At 40.5% G+C, this 15,582-nt stretch overlaps 1 protein-coding gene across 1 annotated transcript in view; it reads left to right on the top strand.

The window, feature by feature from the left end:
- bckdhb (branched chain keto acid dehydrogenase E1 subunit beta) overlaps window positions 1-15,582 on the top strand; it is a 225,917-nt gene that overhangs the window by 107,238 nt on the left and 103,097 nt on the right. Inside the window, exons 7-8 of the mRNA XM_028797663.2 lie at window positions 806-903; window positions 7,411-7,521. Coding sequence (XP_028653496.2) covers window positions 806-903; window positions 7,411-7,521 — 209 coding nt within the window. The remainder of the gene's footprint in view (window positions 1-805; window positions 904-7,410; window positions 7,522-15,582) is intronic.

Below are 15,582 nucleotides of genomic sequence, written 5' to 3'. Positions count from 1 at the left end.
TTCTTTGTTACTCACGTGATCCTTGATTCATTTATCTAGTACTCTCTCGACCACTTTAATTATCTCCTCCAAAGGCTTGATTGCTCAGTATAATCCATAATTGACACTTTTTTTGAACACTGGAATAAGCAAATGTCTTGTAAAATCTTAAGATTAGTTTGTGCTTTTTTTATTATTTATACTATAACTATAGAATGATTTGTGGAACCAAGATTTCAATGATAATAAGTTCATAAATGCAAAATATGTCTGATTTCATTACATAAAACAACAATGTAATAACAGTTTATGAAAAGCTTTGAAAGTTTCAAATTTTAATTGTATAGCCTACAATTAATTACAATTACAATTAATGGATGTCATATCACAGTCAAGAAACAACCATAAAAGAATTGCTTAGATGTTGTTTTGATGTGTAAATTTGGCTACATGTGACAAATAAGTTCTTTGCTGTGCTTTGAGATTTTTTGATACATGGAAATATACACCATTTTATACATTTTTAAACCACTGAAAGAGTGCAAGCTAATTAACAGTTTGTATTATCTTCCAGGAAGAAGTCATAATTTAGTTTAATTAAATTTGCTCAGTAGTGAAAAGTACTTTATTTGTGATGGAGTAGGATTGTAAAAAAAAGCAAGCATAACACTAGAGCATTATGAAATCTCTAGATTTGTCAGTCTGGGAAAGAATCTGTTTAAGCATTTTCTGCAAGGAGTCTAAAAATGTGAAAGTATCTGTTGAGCTCACTTTTTTTATGAAGAACACATTTAGGAGTTTGTATAATTTTGTTTTTCTTTCCAAGTTGAGCAAGTGCCTGTGGATTCATACTACATCCCACTGTCTCAAGCTGAGGTACTTCAGGAAGGAAGCGATGTTACACTTGTTGCCTGGGGAACTCAGGTTAGTTTCTGCATTTTGTACTGAATTTTGAAAGTGAGTCATAAATAACTCCATGACCTTCAAACATGGATTTAGCTAAATTTAATTCTATAAAAAGATACAAAACGTAATAAACACTGGAGGGATCTAGTCTTTTTTCTGTCAGATTAAACCCAGCCTAGTTGAAAACACTGGAAGTAAAGGTGTGTTCACAGGTCCTAAGAGAAAAAGGGAAAACTCTGTGTATACATATGAATGTGTATGTGTGTGTATATCTATAGTCTAGTATAACTTTTGACCACTCTGTGGATCAATGCTCTTTTATGGCTTCTTTCGTTTCTGCTATGTTCAGTCCAGTACCCTTCTTAATGATATCTAGACAATGAGTTCTTCGGTGGCCTCTTCCTCTTTTGCAACTGACCATTCCAAGCATGATGTCCTTCTCAAGTGACTTGCATCATACAATGTGACCAAAGTAGGAGAGCTTTGGCTTTATCTTGACCTCCAGTGAGAAAATAGGTTTGATCTGTTCCAGAACTACTGGGTTCATTACTCGTTATTCTGGTTGTCCATGTAATGCTTAGCAGAAGTCTCCAGCACCACAGCTCAAATGCATCAATTGTTCACCTTCTCTGCCTTTCTCTTGTTGATCTTGCTATTGACGTTCGCATTTTTTGCTGTTGTCATGATCTTTGTCGTCTTGATATTCAGGCGTAGTCCAACCTTTTTTCTTTGACTTTCATGATCCTTCTTGTTTTCAGCCAGCAGGATAGTATCATCTGTGTATCAGAGGTTGTTGATGTTTCTGTCACAATTTTCACTCTGATCTTCGACTCATTCAGGTCTGCTTGCCGCATGATATCTTCTGTGTATATGTTGAAAACTGCTGGTGACAGGATGCATCCTTGGCATGTGCCCTTTCTGATCCTGAACCAATCAATGAAACATATGTAAAGGTCTTTCTGATACTCCCTGTTCTTTTTCCATAATCCATCAAAGGTTGGCAATGTGAACACCAGTGCCTAAGCCTTTTCCAGAAGCCAGCTTGTACATCTGGTATTTCCCTATCAACAGTTGAACTTCAGCATTGTTGGGTAATCTTAAGAAGGATTTTGCTTGTGTGTGGCATCAGGGCTATGGTTCGGTATTTAGAACAATCCTTTGTGTCTCCCTTTTTCAAAATTGGGATGAATACTGATCTTTTCCATTCTTTTGAACATTCACACGTGCTCCATAAGCATTAACATGACAGCGTTAATGCTGCCGCTGGCATGGGCTTGAGAAATTATGCTGGTGTGCTGTAGATTCTTGGGGCTTTTCGGTTGACTAATTGCTTCATTGCCCATATGATTTCTTCCTCCAGAATATATGTCTCCAGTTCCAGTGTCTCATTCTCCTCCACTAGTTCATTCTGATGATCACTTTTGTATAACTTTTGTGTATTCTTTCCACTGATCGCGTATTGCTTGCTGGTCATGTAATTCTTGTCTGTTGCTCCCTTAAACTGTTGCCTTCTGAGCCATGAATGTTGACCGTGCCTTCTGCTCACTTTCCCCATCTTCTGACACTGTTCATATCAGTCGTTCTCTCTATCCTTTCTGGCCTCTCTTTGGAAATCTGCATTCAGCCTTCATGAAATATTCTCTGCTCCTAGTAGCTTTAGCCTTCCTTCTCTCTTCTGTGATGCTTATGGTCAAATCGGAAATTCATTGAGCTGATTTCGATGGTCTCTTGTATGTTCCGATGGTGTTTCATTAATGCATGGCTTCACTTCTTCCTTGTTGTTGACTGCACTACTGACTACATCAACTTCTGTATGGACATTGTAGTTCCAGTAAGAATAGTACGCTGCTATGCTAACAACAAACCATGGATTACAAGTGACATCAAGGGCCTTTTGAACCAGAAGAAAAGGGCTTTTAAAGGCGGTGATCAGCATGAGCTCAAGCGCATGCAGAAAGAACTCAGAGTCCAGCTCAGGGCGGCGAAGTAGCTGTACAGGAGAAAGCTGGAGCAGAAGTTGCAGAATAACAGCATGAAGGAAGTGTGAAATGGGATGAAGATCATCACTGACTGCAGCTCGAAGCGGGGTGCCACCATTGAGAGAGACGTGAAGAGAGCAAACCAAATGAACAACTTCTTTAACAGGTTTGACCACCCTAACCCACTCTCACCTCAGAGTACTACACCCTCCACCCATCCTTCTGCTGATACCAGCATAGGGGAGACATCCTCACCCACAATTACAGCAGCGCAGGTGAGCAGAGAGCTGAGGAGACTTTGTGCCAGCAAAGCAGCGGGTCCAGATAGAGTATCGCCACGACTACTGAAGGTCTGTGCACTGGAGCTAGGGAATCCTCTACAGCGCATCTTCAACCTGTGCCTGGAACAGGGGAGAGTCCCGAGGCTTTGGAAAACATCTTGTATCACCCCAGTCCCAAAGGTATCACGTCCTAGTGAGCTGAACGACTTCCGGCCTGTCGCTCTGACGTATCATGTGATGAAGACCATGGAGTGGCTGCAGCTTCACCACCTGAGGCCACTGGTACGCCACGCCCTCGACCCTCTGCAGTTCGCATACCAGGAGAAGGTGGGAGCGGAGGATGCCATCATCTATATGCTACACCGATCACTCTCCCACTTGGACAGAGGCAGTGTTGCTGTAAGAATTATGATTCTAGACTTCTCTAGCGCCTTCAACACCATCCAACCTCTGCTCCTTAGGGACAAGCTGACAGAGATGGGAGTAGATTCATACCTAGTTGCATGGATCGTGGACTATCTTACAAACAGACCTCAGTATGTGCGTCTCGGGAACTGCAGGTCTGACATTGTGGTCAGCAACACAGGAGCGCCGCAGGGGACTATACTTTCTCCGGTCCTGTTCAGCCTATATACATCGGACTTCCAATACAACTCTGAGTCCTGCCACGTGCAAAAGTTCGCTGATGACACTGCTATCGTGGGCTGCATCAGGAGCGTGCAGGAAGAGGAGTATAGGAACCTCATCAAGGACTTTGTTAAATGGTGCGACTCAAACCACCTACACCTGAACACCAGCAAAACCAAGGAGCTGGTGGTGGATTTTAGAAGGCCCAGGCCCTTCCTGGACCCAGTGATCATCAGAGGTGACTGTGTGCAGAGGGTACAGACCTATAAATACCTGGGAGTGCAGCTGGATAATAAATTGGACTGGACTGCCAATACTTATTCTCTGTGCAAGAGCGGACAGAGCCGTCTATACTTCCTTAGAAGACTGGCGTCCTTCAACATCTGCAATAAGATGCTGCAGATGTTCTATCAGATGGTTGTGGCGAGCGCCCTCTTCTACGCGGTGGTGTGCTGGGGAGGCAGCATTAAGAAGAAGGACGCCTCACGTCTGGACAAACTGGTGAGGAAAGCAGGCTCTATTGTTGGCATGGAGCTGGACAGTTTGACATCCGTGGCAGAGCGACGGGCGCTGATCAGGCTCCTATCAATTATGGAGAATCCACGACATCCACTAAACAGTGTCATCTCCAGACAGAGGAGCAACTTCAGCGACAGACTGCTGTCACTGTCCTGCTCCACTGACAGACTGAGGAGATCTTTCCTCCTCCAAACTATGCGACTCTTCAATTCCACCTGGGGGGGGTTAACGTTAACATTATTCAAAGTTACTGTCTGTTTTTACCTGCATTTTTATTACTGTTTAATTTAATATTGTTTTTTGTATCAGTATGCTGCTACTGGAGTAATAAAGTCTGTCTGTCTGTCTGTCTGTCTGTCTGTCTGTCTGTCTGTCTGTCTGTCTGTCTGTCTGTCTGTCTGTCTGTCTGTCTGTCTGTCTGTCTATCTATCTATCTATCTATCTATCTATCTATCTATCTATCTATCTATCTATCTATCTATCTATCTATCTATCTATCTATCTATCTATCTATCTATCTATCTATCTATCTATCTATCTATCTATCTATCTATCTAAAGCTCGTATAGGTGCCTTTCTTCTGTACAGAGGAAATCGTATCAGTTCTTTACTTCTACTGCGTAGCTCCGGCTTATCTGGTCTGTGTCGAATTTCTTTGCGGCTGCCATTTGTTTTATATTGCAGAATCTCAGTTTGACTGTGGCTATCAGCAGTTGGTGATGTGATCTGCAATCGGCACTGGGATATGTTTTCACTACCTAGACCGAACTCTGCCACTTCTTCTGACACAAGATGTAGTTGATTTGGTTTTTGTGTTCTCCACTTGTTAATGTCCAGGTCTATAGCCGCCATTTGGGTTGTTTGAACCAAGTGTTGATGATTGTTAGCTGATGTTGTTTGCAAAATTGAACTAGGTGGTCTGCTTCCGTATTCTGCTCTCCTAAACTGAATCTTCCAACAATTTCGAGTTTTGCCATAATTCCCACTTTGAAGTTGAAATCACCAATAATGTAGATAATTTCTTGTTAATGATAAAGCCCACTCCTTGTCGTCTGGTAGTGTCATTGCCAGACTAGTACACTGTATCCTCACTGTAGTTGAAGAAACCATTGCCAGCCCAATATACTTTGCTGATGACTAATATGTTGATACTCAGTCGATTCATTTACCTGTTCACAATGTCCAGTTTTCCTGCATTCAGACCGTTCACGTTCCACATTCCAATCTTGTATGGTTTTGTGCAGTGCAGAGTGGTTGTTTTGCTGTGAGCCACATCAGCAGATACAGTAGGCATCCCAATGGATCTGTCCAATCCACGTTATTACCTTCCCAACTACTTTAACCTCCTTGGTCTTCCCCAGTTGGATTTCGAGTACCTTCCAGCCTGGGGGGCTCCTACATTCCAGTACCTTGTTTGAGTCAATTGTTGAGTCAATTGTTGAGTCATTGATCCATAGAATATTTTGATAGAATGGTGGGGTAGGTTGTCATGTCTTTTCCGCAGGCCAGAGTCATTTAGTCAGCATACTTACGGCATGCCATTGCCACCCCCAACACCACCATATATATCTGTTCAAAGAAGATCAAAACAAATTAGAAACTGTTTAGTGAAAAGGAAAAAATCATACAAAAACCTGGTTGCATTGGAAAGGCACAGTTCTTCTTCAGCGTCAACTGCCTAGCAGATGCTTGAAAGGCTTATTCAAAAATAGACTGATACTTAGAGGTATTTATTATTCTATCCACCTTGTTTACAAAAGAGCATTGGTTCATGATTTCCTTAAAGTCAATTAATTAGGCTTGCTGTCAGAAAATATAAATTTTAATAAATATAATACATTACAGTTAAAAACTTTATTTATTACTTAGGATATATAACCCTTGTAGTCTGTTACAAATTAGTGTTCCATCAAGTTATATATTAAAAGCTATTGAGCATCACCTTTGCTTTACTGATTTTTATATATTTTAGAAAGTCCAGTTTTTAGTATTGGCATTCATTTTCAAATAAAGCTCACTGATAATTTACTTGTGGGTTTTTGGGGCACAGAAGAACATTTTGAAATATATATGGGTTACATTTTACAATTCTCCTAAGTGGCTGTAAAGTACTCATCTGCAATCAAACAAAGCAGAAATGAACTGGTTATGGGAGTTAAAATGGATACAAAAATGACCAGGGTGCCTCTCTTCTACAGTCTTCATTTTGAAACACCAATCATTTGGAGTGTGCACTGTCTAAAGAAATTACATTCAGTGGAGCATCAGCACAAAACTTGTCAGGTCTTCACTGCAGGCATACTGACAATGAGTTGACTAGAGAGGATTTCTTAAGATCCAGAATCAAAAATCAGGTTAAAATACACATAAAGAGCACTGCAAACTCCTATAACCCTAGTCTTAATTTTAATTTTTACCTTGGGAAATGATATTGAAAATGCTAGGATTTACAAGTGCTGCATATTCCTAATTTTTCACTGAATATGCAAGCTTTTTTGTTAAAGAAATAAAAAAGACAACTGCACTGCCTAAATTGTATACTTAATATTAACATTTAATGTACTGCACGATGGCTGAGGATACTCCTACACCTGTGGCTTTGTAAGCTGACTAGTAGTATGCCTTATCTTCCTGAAGATTTTACATTGCAAATTACATCGCACAGTAAATTTAAGTGAAAATCGCCCAACATACTGTACCTGAGTAGTGCTGGTGACCTGCATCCTAGAAGAGAAGCAGCATTAAGAAAAAAATGTTTGTGTTGCAGTCTTTCTGGATAAAGTAATGCACAAGTGTCAAGCTTTTCCCTTTTAAAGTTACATCCAGACAGTGGACATTTGAACATGAGATAGACCTACAATGTTTATTTCATAAAATCAGCAAAATTCAGGCCATTTAAATTATAATTGCTAAATGCATTTGAAAACCAAAAAATAGCCGATACTGATTTCTGGGACAGCCAATTAGTGCAGTAGTTTGTAGTTTCTTAGTAACTAATACCTGTGTATTGAATATAGTAAAGCATACTGGTAATAAATTCTCTTTTTCAGCTTTAAATCAGTTTATGTGCTGTCATTTCTATATTTGATCACAAAACATCTTTTACTATATTTCATTAGGTTCATGTTTTGAAGGAAGTAGCAAATATGGCTCAAGAAAAACTTGGAGTGTCATGTGAGATTATTGACCTTAAAACCATATTGCCTTGGGACATTGATACAGTTTGTAAGGTAGGTCATTATGTAATTATCCTAATGCAATACTGCAAGACATCTTTCTTAAAAAAAAATATTCTTTTTTCATATTACAAACTGTGAAGGTGTACTATGTACAGTTTTGAATGTGCAGTCATTGGAATGTACTTTTTAGATGTCTGTTTTATTCCCCTTCACTCCTTGATTATTGTAATCTCACAGCTGAGGTAGTAACAGGTTCCCAGAAGTGCAGACATAGTACTCTGTAAATGCTATTTAGTAAGTCAATTTTACCATTATTGAAGTTGACTGTAATGGTTGCTCATAGTCAAGGCACAATACTTGGTTGTGAATTTAAAGAGAGCTTCTTCTTCAACATCTGATACATATCATGTAATTTTCTAACCAACTTAATCCAGACAAGGGTTGCAGGGAGGGCTGAAGCCTCTCCCACCTAGTATATATTACAAGGCAGGAACAAACCCTAGACAAGGTTCCAGTCCATCGGAGGGTGAACAAACACACACACTAGGACCAATTTAGCAATGCCAATTCACCTAACGTGCATATCTTTGGACAGTGGGGGAATACCAGTGCTTGCAGAGGGAACCCATGCAGATGCAGAGAGATCATGCAAACTCCATTAAGGGAGTACCCGAAACGTGAACCCAGGTGTCCTTGCAGCGAGGCAACAGCACTATCACTATTCCACCATGCTACTCATCTGATAAATGGTTTGTGTAAAAAGTGTGTCACTAAAATAGCTCACGTTGTTCTTGTGTTAATTTTATCCTTTACATTGTAGCAATTTTCAGTGCTTTTTAGACTTTCTGAATTATTCCCAAAAAAATCTATTAATACCTGCAGCTTCCATCCTCATGTCATGGGGATAGCATGGTGTGTGAGCTACTGCTTACATCCTGTTTGTTGTTCTTGTGCAGAAGGTTTACAGTCATTGGTTTCAGGTATGGTTCATAACAGATGTTGTCTGCTACTTAGTTACAGTATATTAAACCTATAGATACTTTTAAAATACCTTTGCTGAATTTAAAAGCGGATGGTGTGTAGAATGAGAAGTTATAAATGTATGATGGTAAATCAAAAAATAAAGGCAATTTTAAAAAATTATGCAGTAACCACAACAGATTGAAGCTAGCTCAATACAACATGTTCGCAATCTCTTATGGATAGTTCAAACACACGCATCGCAGCACTTTGCCATTACTGAAGTTGAAGCCAAGGTCAAATGAACATTGATGTTCCATTGTGGGACTGCACCATCAACACACCTTAGTGAGATTTGTTTGGGTAGAGGGAGTGAAATGAAACCTGCTGAAATTCAAAGAAGGAGGTTGGCTCAGTACAGAAGTTAAAAAAGCATGACTCAACGAAAAGTTTATGAATGGGTAAAAAGATTTAAAGCAGGAAGAAAAAGTGCAACTGATGAAGCTCGATCTGGTCAACCATCAACATCCCAGAAGCCCACATAGACTTAGTGAATGCTTTCATCAGAGAACCTCGGCTGATTATGTTGTCTACTGTTGCTACACATTTGGATATTAGCTATGGATCTGCATGTGTCATAGTGCATAATGACTTTGGGGGAATGTAAAATTTGTGTAAGATGGGTACACATACAGCTTACTGATCTACACAAACAACAGCACATGGAGCGTATGAGTGTTTTGCTGTGTAATATCACCAGAGATACGACATAAGTTCATCACTGTAAGCCAGAATGCAAGACCTAATGGAAACATGCAGTGGAAACACCTGTCTTCTTCAGTAAATAATATTAGAACATTAGAATGATTTAGATGAGAACAGGCCATTCTACCCAATAAAGCTTGTCTCCTATGCACTTAATTCTTCCAAAATAACATCAAGTCAAGTTTTAAAGGTCTTTAAAGTCCTACTGTATACCACACTACTTGGTATTTATTCCATGTGTCTGTTTTTCTCTGTGTGAAGAATTTTTTTGCTGCCCCCTGTCCTGCCTCTTCAGACAGTTTAGCACGACTAAAAGATTTAATGCTTTTTTGGTTGGTAGAATGGTAGAGTGCCTTGGCATTTTCTAGGTTACAAAAAGTGTGCCACCACAGAAATAAGGGTGGAAATCACTGCTCTACCAACACCTTTGCTCCTGGCATGCCAAGAAAGATCTCTGTAGTTGCTATCTCACTTAAAACTAACACCATGCCATTACCTGGATGGTTATGTTGTGTTATTTGCATATATTACCAAAGATACTGTAAAACTGGAATAATGGTTAGAGATAATCATTATACTACTGTTTCATGGAATTTTGTGATTATATTGGAGCATTCAGCACTGTAAGCTACCTGGCAGAGTGGCAAATTAAATGCAGAGGTAGGTAATAGAGACTTACTTTGGTTTAAGTTTTTTGTATTATTGTTTCATAATGTTAAAAAAAAAAAAATTACATGATAATGCTGCCGGCCCTGGATGCAACATTTTTTACCATGTTTAACGGACCACATTAATCGCAAAAGTTAATGTATGAATTTCCCAGGCCTGCTTAACAGTTTTAGTCTTTGCATCCATGGTCTTCCAAAACATTGAGAATTGTATTATATTATGGTCACCTCTACATCCTCCAATTTATCGTGGTTTTTACAAAATACTAAATCTGGACATGCTTCCTCTGTGTTGGTGCTTTTACATACGGTGTTAAAAAAACAAACAGTCTCTGATTACATCTATAAACTCCTGCTGTTGTGCAAAAAATGTTTACCCATTTATGTGATATTCATCCCCATCTTTGATACTTAGCTACGTTTGTTATTGCTGTAATATCATAATTATTCTAAAGTTTCTCAGCATTAGAAAAGGAGAGGAAGGAGCGAACACGGGATATGTTACGGAGGTGAAAGTAAGAAAGGTTCTTAATGTGGTTTATGTGGGCGGAATAAGAAAGGGGGGAATCAAAAATGACACCAAGATTCTTTGCAGTAGAGGCAGGTCTGATGAGATCACTGCCAAGATGGACTGGGAAGGAGCTCATTTTATTAAGTTGCACTTTAGTCCCAATTTGCAGGAGGTCAGTTTTGTTGCAATTTAATTTTAAAGAATTCTGCTCCATCCAGGTATTAATTTCACTGAGGCAGGTTGTGAGCTGAGAAAGCTCTGATGAAGTTCCACTTTTAACATTGAAATAAAGTTGAGTATCGTCTGCATAAAAATGATAACCCAGTCCATAGCTACGTATAATACAACCAAGGGGAAGCATATAAATACAGAAGAGAAGAGGACCAAGGACAGAGCCCTGAGGAACTCCTTGTGTGACTGGCGCTGAGCTGGATCTGCTGTTGCTAAGACTAACAAACTCTTGCCTATCAGTCGAATAGGACTTGAACCACTGGAGGGAAGTGCCAGAGATACCCGGCATATTCTCTATTCTGGACAGTAGAATGTCATGTCTGACAGTGTCAAATGCTTTGCTAAGGTCTAATAGAATTAATATGCTGGTTTGTCCAGAGTCTGCTGCCTTAAGCAAATCATTGGTTACCCGTAGCAGAGCAGTTTCACAGCTGTGCTGCGCTCTGAAACCAGACTGAAAGGGTTCCATCAAGTTATTAGAGGTTAAGTAATTGGTGAGTTGGGAAGCTACAACAGGCTCAAGAGCTTTTTGACAGAAAGGGTAAGTGGGAAATAGGACGGAAGTTGTTAAGATTGTCAGCAACAAGACCAGACTTTTTTAACGTTGGGGTTACAGAAGCGATTTTAAAAGTGATCGGCACAGAGCCAGTGTCAAGGGATGAGTTTATTATTGTTGGAACAGTCGGGATTATGGCATGAAGGCAAGATTTAAGTAGTGTGCTGGGGATGGGGTCCAGTACACAAGTAGTCGGCCTCATCTCACAAAGCAGGTTATTAACAAACGCAGATGTGACTGGTGAGAACTTAGAGAAGGAGCTGGATGGAGTGGGAAAACAGTAAGAGATATAAACAGATAATGTATTTATGTTAGTTGAATTATTTAGATCTTTAATTTTGTTACGGAAAAAGTGGAGGAATTCCTCACAGACTTCAGCAGAAGAGGTAGTTGGGCCAGATGCGGGTTCGAGTAGTTTATTAACTACAGAAAACAAAACCCTTGGGTTATCGTTGCCACTTTCTATTATTCTGCTATAATGGGTGTTCTTGTCAGCATTTAGTGCTTCTCTGTAAGCTCTTTGGTGGTCAGAGAAAGCCTGGATATGAACAGTGAGCCAGGCCAGTCTTACGTGACATTCTCTCAAGGCGTCAGCCAGCTGCTTTCATAGATCGCAATTCTGAATTATACCAAGGAGCTGAACGCTTAAAGGAAACCTCCTTATGTTTTAAAGGTGCTGTTTTATCTAATGCTGATTGAAGGGCTGTGTTATAGTGGTCAACAAGACTATCTAGTGTTGACAGAATAGGTGAAGACAGTAAAAGATCAGAAATGGATCCAGAAAGGATAGAGGGACAGACATTTTTAAGGTTTCTGTAAGAAATTTGTCATTTAGAGGTAAGAGGAGGGAGAGATAATGAGACAGTGAAAAGTACGGCTTTATGGTCAGAGAGTCCCAAATCAGTGCTGTAAATGTTAGCAACAGATAATCCAGAAGTACAGATCAGATCCAATATATGACCACCAGAGTGGGTGGGAAAATCAACCTGTTGTGTCAAGTCAAAACAGTCCAGTAAGGATAGGAATTCATTTTTCAGTTTAGATGTGGAGGTGTCATTATGGATGTTGAAATCACCAAGAAGGATAATTCTCTGAGAGTGAGAGTTTAGGTCGGTCAGAAGTTCAATCAGATCGGATAAGAAGGATGCATTGTATTTTGGAGGACAATAAAGAACAATGAGTGAGATGGTACCCGATTTCGTTATTAGTTAAAGAGCTAGGCACTCAAAAGACAATGGACAATCAATTGGGATTCGTTTGATATTTAAGTCTACTCTGACAATTACTGCAAGTCCACCTCTTTGTCTAGAGCTGCAAGGTTCTGTGTGGAAAGTGAATCCAGGTGAAGTCGCCTCAATGAGAGACGTAAATTCGTTTGGTTTTTGCCAAGTCTCCGTTAGAAACAGTATATCAAGTGATGAATTCTGACAGCACCAATGCTTTGCCATTAAGAGATCTCGAATTAAACAATGCAATATTAGTTAATGAGGCTTCTTTTTGCACAGAGCCGTGATCGGGGTTTATTTTCACATAAAGTAAATTCGGCACACTGACACTTCTATTTCTAGGGCCATGAGAAGGACAGCGTATTCCTGAGCAAATGCTGCCAGTGGTCTTTTAATTCACAGCCCGGCAGTGGTGGCGACCTGACCCGCGATGTACATATTTCTGAGGTTGATGGCCCTGGACAGTGTGCACCCTTTGCCTAGAAGCTTGTAACTGTGACCCTTCTATTCCTACCTGTCTGGTTTGGGACCTCCTCCCATGCCACCTTAGGAGTGTAGACGATCTCTCTAAAAGACACCTGGGCCAGGTCTGCCAATTCTCTCCTACAATGCAGGCCAGCCAACTCCTGCTCCAGTTCTGTAACTCTAAGCTTGAGATGATGGATCAGCCGGCATCTCCTGCAGATGTAGCTTTCGAAGAGGACTGACCTTTCCAAGCCATCCTCCAAAAAGTCCACTTGACCATCACATTTATGTGAGCTTGTTGGACTGTTGGGCACCTGATTCCAACACCATTAGCATATGGATTTGCCTCCATTTGCAGTTGTAACAGCCTCCATTCCTCTATGAAGATTTTCCACAAGATTTTGGAATGTGTCTGTGTGGAATGTCTGTGGAGATTTGTACTCATTCAGTTAAATACGCATTTGTGAGGCCAGGTGCAGATGTCTGGCAAGAGGACCTGGCTTGTAGTTGGTGTTGCAATTCATTGCAAAGGTGCTAATTTGGGTTAAGGTCTGTACAGACCATTGGAGTTCCTCAACACTGATCTTATCAAACTATATGTTTATGAACCTGGCTTTGTGCACCTGTATATAGTCATGCTAGAAGACAAAAGGGCCTTTCCCAAACTGTTGCCATACTGTTGAAAGTACAACATTTTCTTTAAAGGCTTTATGTGCTGTAGCATTAGAAGTACACTTTGCAGGTACTGAAAAGGCCTTGCCCAATCCCTGAAAAATAGCCCCAGAAAATTATCTCTCCTCCACCAAACTTAGGAACTGTGCCATCCAGAAGGTAGCATTCTCCAGGCATTTGCCAAACTACAGATCAGACTGCCAGATACTGAAGCATTGCATATTCCAGAGAACATGTTCCCATTAATCCAGAGTGTAATGGCGTTGTGTTATACACCAATCCAGCTGATGCTTGGCATTGAATATAATGATCATAGCTTGGGACTCTATTGTGAGTGATGTAACAGAGGATAGGCGATATTTATGCGTTATGCGCTTCAGTACTTGGTCGCCCCATTCAGTGAGTTTGTGTGGTGCATCACTTTGACTCTGAGCTGTTGTTGCTCCTAGATGCTTTCACTTCACAATAATAGCACAGTTCATCGGGGCAGATCTATCAGAGCAGAAAGTTCACATACTGACTTGTAGCAAAGGTGGAATCTTATAACAGTGCCACATTTAAAGTCATAGAGCTCTTCAGGGCTCCCCATTCTACTGCTATTGTTTTTCATTGGAGATTGCATGGCTATGTGCTTGAGTTTATGCACCTTTTAACAATGGGTGTGACTGATGCACTTCAACTCAATAGTTTGGAGGGCTGTCCACATACTGTACTTTTGGCAATATAGTGTACAATCAAACCTCTTTTAAACTGCAGTTTTTTAAATAAACTATAGTCATAACATGTCCATGCATAACTGTATTGAAGAATGTACAGTACTGTGCAAAAGTTTTAGGCAGGTGTGAAAAAATGCTGTAAATGAATGCTTTCAAAAATGGAAGTGTTAATCATTTATTTTCATCAATCAACAAAATGCAGTGAATGAACAAAAGAGAAATCTAAATCAAACCAATATTTGGTGTGACCACCCTTTGCCTTCAAAATAGCATCAATTCTTCTAGGTACACTTGCACACAGTTTTTGAAGGAACTCGGATGGTAGGTTGTTCCAAACATCTTGGAAAACTAACCACAGATCTTCTGTGGATGTAGGCTTCCTCACATCCTTCTGTCTCTTCATGTAATCCCAGACACACTCGATGATGTTGAGATCAGGGCTCTGTGGGGGCCATACCATCACTTCCAGGACTTCTTGTTGTTCTTTACGCTGAAGGTAGTTCTTAATGACTTTGGCTGTATGTTTGGGGTCGTTGTCCTGCTGCAGAATAAATATGGGGCCAATCATACGCCTCCCTGATGGTATTGCATGATGGATAAGTATCTGCCTGTATTTCTCAGCATTGAGAATACCATTAATCCTGACCAAATCTCCAACTCCATTTGCAGAAATGCAGCCCCAAACGTTCAAGGAACCTCCACCATGCTTCACTGTTGCCTGCAGACACTCATTATTGTACCACTCTCCAGCCCTTTGACAAACAAACTGCCTTCTGCTACAGCCAAATATTTCAAATTTTGACTCATCAGTCCAGAGCACCTGCTGCCATTTTTCTGCACCCCAGTTCCTATGTTTTCGTGCATACTTGAGTCGCTTTGCCTTGTTTCCACGTCGGAGGTATGGCTTTTTGGCTGCAACTCTTCCATGAAGACCACTTCTGGCCAGACGTCTCCGGACAGTAGATGGGTGCACCTGGGTCCCACTGGTTTCTGCCAGTTCTAAGCTGATGGCACTGCTGGACATTTTCCAGTTTCGAAGGGTAATAAGCTTGATGTGTCTTTCATCTGCTGCACTAAGTTTCCTTGGCCGACCACTGCGTTTACGATCCTCAACATTGCCCGTTTCTTTGTGCTTCTTCAAAAGAGCTTGAACAGCACATCTTGAAACCCCAGTCTGCTTTGAAATCTTTGTCTGGGAGAGACCTTGCTGATGCAGTATAACTACCTTGTGTCTTGTTGCTGTGCTCAATCTTGCCATGACATGAAACTGTCTTCCACAACCTCACCTTGGTAGCAGAGTTTGGCTGTTCCTCACCCAGTTTTAAGCCTCCTACACAGCTGT

Source organism: Erpetoichthys calabaricus, chromosome 3, assembly GCF_900747795.2.
Source record: "Erpetoichthys calabaricus chromosome 3, fErpCal1.3, whole genome shotgun sequence".
NCBI classification, from domain to species: Eukaryota; Metazoa; Chordata; class Cladistia; order Polypteriformes; family Polypteridae; genus Erpetoichthys; species Erpetoichthys calabaricus.
This window is presented reverse-complemented; position numbering and strand designations above follow the sequence as displayed.